Here is a 5,317-nt window from a genome sequence, read left to right as displayed (position 1 = left end):
TGTGACAAAGTGAGAGAGTGGCATGGACATATATACACTACCAAACATAAAATGGATAGCTAGTGGGAAGCAACCACATAGCACAGGGAGATCAGCTTGGTGCTTTGTGACCACCTAGAGGGGTGGGATAGGGAGGGTGGGAGGGAGGGAGACGCAAGAGGGAAGAGATATGGGAACATATGTATATGTATAACTGATTCACTTTGTTATAAAGCAGAAACTAACACACCATTATAAAGCAATTATACTCCAATAAAGATGTTAAAAAAAAAAAACTACAAGCCCCTTACAGATCACTAGCCAGTCTTCCCTAGACCCCAAAACGTTCCTATGTTCTGGGTGGAGCGAGAAGGTTAAAATACCCCTCCCCCAGGAAAAGGTGGAGAAGCCTTTCTCAGCAGGCCCAAGAACCCAGCGTCTCAACGCCGCACCAGTGGCCGGATGTGGGTGTGGGCAGAGGAAACAATCCTTTAGGGGAGCGCGTCTCCCAGCCCGGTCGCTGCCGGCTTCTCACCAGGTTGCCCAGCGGCCCCGAAGCTGAGCTGTTTTGTGCGCCAAAGGCACCTCCAGCTTCCTGAACCCTTCGGTGCCGACGAGTAGTTGTCATTCGAAGATAAACTTCATCGTATGTTGTTTCTAAGCCATACTCGGAAGCTACCTCCTCTACATACTTTTTACCAGACAGGTTGAGGCCGTAAACCTAGTCACGCATCCCGATGGTCTGAGTTTCGGCGCGCTCCAGACCAGCGGGCATGTGGTGCGCGCGCGCCCGGGGCCTTGTCCCGGGTTAGGGAAGGGCGCCCAGGTCGGAACTGGCGAAAGTCCGCCAAAGCCAGCTTGGGGAGGGTCCTTCGATTTGTATTTTCTGAGAGCTGAGCGCCCTGTTCCTCGAGTCTGCCCTTCCCCGAGGCAAATGCCCAAGGCGCGCCCGAGGCAGGTGCGGGTCTGGAGCCCCGGGGGAAACGCGAATCCAGCCTGGAAGCGACCCCTCCACTTAGCCTCCCCGCCTCCTCAGACACCGCAGCGACCGCCCCCTTCCCCACCCAGACTACTGAGGGCCGTCACCTTGGCCGCTATCAGCCTGGCGCCCGAGACACCTCGGAGGGGGTGGGTTTTGGAAGAGCAGAAGGTAACAAGAAATCCATCTGTCTGGGACCTTCAGAAAACGTTTATTGCCAGGGGGGAGATCCTTCAGAAGACTCTTTCGCTTTTGGCCTTCCCCCACCCAGCTCTTTTGTTGGCACCGTATTTACACTTGTACAATATACAGTATTTCTCCCAGGCAGCGCCCGAAGCGCAAAGAAATCTGCGGGCGAGTCGGCGTCAGAGCACCGCGGGGTGCTGGGGCGTGTGCAGGTTAAGGGCGTTGGGGTGGGCGTGGCCGATCAGGTTGAGGTAATGCCGGTCCAGGCCCTGCACGGGCGTCAGGAAGGGGCTGTGCTGCTGCGCGGGGCTCGGAAGCGGCACGGGCGCGCTGGGCAGGTAGGGCAGCGCCGGGCTGCGGGCCGCGCCGTGTGGCCAGGGGAAGGACCCCGGGGCCGCGCCCTGCGGGAACACGGACGCCTCACCAGGGCTGTGGCCTGCGAACTCGGGCCCCGCTGGGTGCAGCTGATAAGAGAAATCCGGCTCCGGGAGCGAACCCAGCGGCTGGAAGGCGGGCTCGGCGCCCAAGCGGGCCTTGGACTGCAAGAAGGCGAGGATGCGCGCGTACTTGGTGTCCTTGGTCTCCATCCTCTCCACGGTGGTGAGGTAATGCACCAGGTTCTTCATGCACTCGTGGTAGCCGTAGTGGAAGTAGTTGGCAAACTCCGCTAGCAGTTCTGCTGGAGGGGCGAGAAAAACCGTAGAAAGAAAAAAACCGTGAGCGCCCTTTCCGACCGGGAGCGCGAGGCGGGGGCCAAGCACCTCCCATCACGTTTCCTGGCCGGAGTTCCCGTTGGACGCCCGCCCTCTCCTCTTGTTACTCTGGAGACTGGAAAAACGCCAGCTAGCGACTTCCTTTTCCTTAAGAGTCTGACCCCACCCTCCCCACCTGAGAGGAGGCCGCGGAACCTGTATCCCCAGACACCTGTGCTCCAGTCCCCGTAGCTTTCACAGGAGCCCGCTCCCACCTCCACCCCGCCGCCGCCCCCGCCCCCGCCCCGGCAGCATCCAGAGAGCGAGAGACCTCTCGCGAGCGCCGCTTCACTCCCACTCCCGCCCCCAGGTCTCTGTGTGGCGCGCGGTCCCCGTCCAGGTTCCCCTTTGCGCAACCCGCGCCCACCTTTTTCCCTTCCCCGGGGAAAATCAGCGGAGTGCAGGGCTCTCAGGTACTGAACGGTCATCTCGAGGATCTCCGCCTTCTCCAGCTTCCCGGAACTCTGCAAAAGGAGGAAGGGCTCCTCGAAGCGGCCCAGCGGGTGCCGGCCAACCCGGGCAGGCTGGGTGCAAGGTTTTATCCGGAGAGGACCAGCGAGTGGGGCGGTGCTGTGGATCTGCGCGAGGGCCGCCCGGGGCTCACTCAGCGCTCAGGCACCCGGGAAGGGAGCCCACACCTGTAAGGCCCTCTCCGGCTCCAGACTCCCGGCATCGCTGCCGAGAGTGGCGGCAGAGGATCCCCAGCGCCAGCACCGTTTTCTCGGCCGCCGACGTTACCTGCTTCGCCAGGGCCATGGGCACCGTCTTGCCCAGCTCGTTCAAACAGCGGTTAATCCGGTCTCTCCTCCGCTTTTCTATCACTTTGTGGGAAACGGGGGTTCTCTGCGAACAGAGGTTTGTACGTTTAGGATGGCTTTGCCCAGAGAGTCGTGAAAGGCACGGCTGGCACAACTGTCTCCCAGCCCTCAACGCTGCCCAGGGACTCGCCTCAGGCCCCTGTCCCTCCACAGTGGGTCACATGAGCTCTGCCTTCTCACACCCGCGCTGGTGCGCTCCCCTTCCAACGTCCGCTGGGCCACACCGCCGTGCTGAGCACCAGGGCAATGGGGAGGTGGCCGCCAGCCTCCAGGCATGGGCTCCTCCCTGAGTGAGGAGTCCCTTCTCTCTATCCTCCTCCCCTTCCCAAACCACTCAGGATTCCTCTCCAGGAGAAGTCCCGTGTGATAATGTCCCTGCCCGTCGGTCCAGCCAGGTGGTGCTGCGGCCGTCAGACGCCTCCACCCTGTTGGCGCAAGAGCCATCTGGGCTCAGCCGACTCACTTTGCGTTCCTTGAGCTTGCCTGACATTCTGGTCAGTACGCGCCCTCGGGAGAGGCGGTGGCGCGAGGCACCCGTCCACTTTTCGCCTCGTGTGCCTCCTCGAGTGTCCCAGGTAGACTGCAGCCTCCCAACTACCAGGGGCTGCCTTATAAAGCGGTCATCCAGGGCTCCAAGTGCATTCACGACTTGAATTATTCCATAGGATTAGGGAAGCTGCGTTTGGGGGATGCATGCATTCAAGATCAGTTTTTTTTTAAAGTTAAGAAAAAAAAAATTAGCAGCCGAGGGGGGCGAGCTGGGGGCAGATCAGCTTTGTTAATCCACGTGGCCCTTCAAAGGACACGTGACCGGCGGGGGAATAACATTAGCATGGCAACAGCCGGGGCGGGAAGGAGGCGGTAAACCTGCGCCGGCGGACGAGCGAGCGCAGGGGCGCAGCGGCCGCGGGCGCCGGGGGGCGAGGACCCTCACAAAACAGTGTCGCCTCCTTTAGTCCCACCGCTGAGTCTCACACGATTGCCTGTTTACAAATCCCAGCAAGCCCGCAGTCCCAGCGCCGAGTGCGTTTTAAAGCCTGTCCAGAGTCATTAAAGTAATTAAGTAAGCCTTTAATAGGCTGTTCCGCCGGGTTCAAGGGAGAGCTCTTGGAGACGGAGGCGCCCCGTTTGTTCCCAGGCTTTTCTCACACGACTTGGTGACACGTCCATCTCCCCCCTTTTTGTTTACACCGCTTTATTTGTCCGGACATCCCGGCAGGTGTGGGGCTGCGGCGGGCACAAGAGGCTCCCGCCTCGCCTCGCCCCTCCCGCAGGTCTTTGGCACGCGACGCTCCCCCCTACTCCCTGACCACATCGCCGCCTTTCTTTTCTCCCCCCCTCGGGCTCTCTCTTCGCGGGGGGAAGAGGCTCAATTTGTAGCCTATTATCCTATACGGAAAATGTCCATTGAAAAGTATGAATAGTTTCATTGGGCTAAATTTTAATAATGCCAGAGGGTGGGGGGAGGAAAGACAGGCAGGCGTGTGTGTGAGAGTGTGTGTGCGTGTGTGTGTGTGTGTGTGTGTGTGTGTGTGAGGGGGGTGGTGGGAGGATTGGGGGGCAACACGGAGAAGAGTGGGCTGAGAAGAAAAGGGGGAATGCAGCTGGCCCAGGCGAGCATTATGCGACGTCACCTGCGAGAGGGGGAGCCTACAGACCCCTATTCATTTGCCTAATTTTGGTCAATTTAACAAACTTCAGGAGAAATTATTGTGGCTTTGTCAGAGAGGGTGAAGCCTTCTGATCGAATTAACAGCATGTTTTGATCCGGTAAATGTCATTAGAAAGGGAGAAACAATCGCGCTTAGAGGGCTCTAAGTAATGCGCCCAAGTGGAGACGCCAAAGCGCACGGCTCACAAAGGGAGCAAGTAGCTGCCACAGGGAACTTTTGTACCCGCCCATCGCCCAAGTTTTGACACAAAAAGGCATTATTTCATACTTGAATACGTTTAATCCAACGATTGTCTATTTTCTGCAAACATATTTTCACAGCATTGTTAACTTTTTATGTCTCCCTTTCGCGGGCGCCTTAAAGTTTGGGGGCGGGAGAGCGCAGACACTTTGGGCATCAATATTTGTCACTGAAAAGGGCTCCGTGAAGTTAGGGAGGTTGATCTCTTTTTTATGGTTTTAGAGAGCGAATATATCGGGGGAGGAGGAGGGAGGGAAGGCACGAACCGAAAGGAGGGAGGAAATTTGCTGGACTGGCGCGAGGGGCAGGAGGGGGGCGGCGACGGCTGGGAGCTCTGCTCCGCCTGCGCCTCTGCGGGCAGCCGGGCCCAGCAGCCGGGGGCCTCCTCCCCGACCGCCAGGCCCGGCTCGCACTTGCTGCGCCGGAACCCGCGCTCTGGGGGCTCCAGGCTTGCGGGCTGTGCGTGGGGGCCAGGTTTCTTGTAGATGGAAACTGTAAAAATGCTTTTCCTTCTATGACCTGCTCCGGAGCCGCTGAGCTCTCACCTTTTTCTAACCTGTTCCATTTGAGAGCAACCGAGACCTCTTCCGACACAACTTTCCCTCCCTTTCTGCTCCCCACCTCGCCTAAACTCTCTCTCCTCTGCTGGACTACGGCAGGGCCCGGGCTCTCCCTTTGGGTGTCGTCAGT

At 58.9% G+C, this 5,317-nt stretch overlaps 1 protein-coding gene across 2 annotated transcripts; it reads right to left on the bottom strand.

Moving 5' to 3' along the window:
• Window positions 1-1,323: 1,323 nt before the first annotated feature.
• HELT (helt bHLH transcription factor) lies at window positions 1,324-3,204 on the bottom strand. Of its 2 annotated transcripts, none has more exons than XM_036838465.1 (4): window positions 3,178-3,204; window positions 2,635-2,739; window positions 2,264-2,360; window positions 1,324-1,823 (listed from the first exon to the last, which is right to left on the bottom strand). In XM_036838465.1, the coding sequence occupies exons 1-4, from the start codon at window positions 3,202-3,204 to the stop codon at window positions 1,324-1,326; spliced, it is 729 nt and encodes a 242-aa protein (XP_036694360.1). The 2 variants fall into 2 exon arrangements, with proteins under 2 accessions (XP_036694360.1, XP_036694361.1); XM_036838466.1 differs by having other exon boundaries at window positions 1,324-1,820.
• Window positions 3,205-5,317: the final 2,113 nt, after the last annotated feature.

The sequence above is a fragment of the Balaenoptera musculus genome, chromosome 21 (assembly GCF_009873245.2).
Source record: "Balaenoptera musculus isolate JJ_BM4_2016_0621 chromosome 21, mBalMus1.pri.v3, whole genome shotgun sequence".
Lineage (NCBI taxonomy): Eukaryota > Metazoa > Chordata > Mammalia > Artiodactyla > Balaenopteridae > Balaenoptera > Balaenoptera musculus.
This window is presented reverse-complemented; position numbering and strand designations above follow the sequence as displayed.

Excerpts from the sequence above, each read along its gene's own strand:
- HELT (XM_036838465.1), bottom strand. The coding sequence starts at position 3,204 with ATGTCAGGCAAGCTCAAGGAACGCAAA. Across the intron at positions 2,740-3,177 it reads GCAAGCTCAAGGAACGCAAA|AGAACCCCCGTTTCCCACAA; the intron begins GTGAGTCGGCTG and ends CTCTGTTCGCAG. Across the intron at positions 1,824-2,263 it reads TCCCCGGGGAAGGGAAAAAG|CAGAACTGCTAGCGGAGTTT; the intron begins GTGGGCGCGGGT and ends TCGCCCCTCCAG.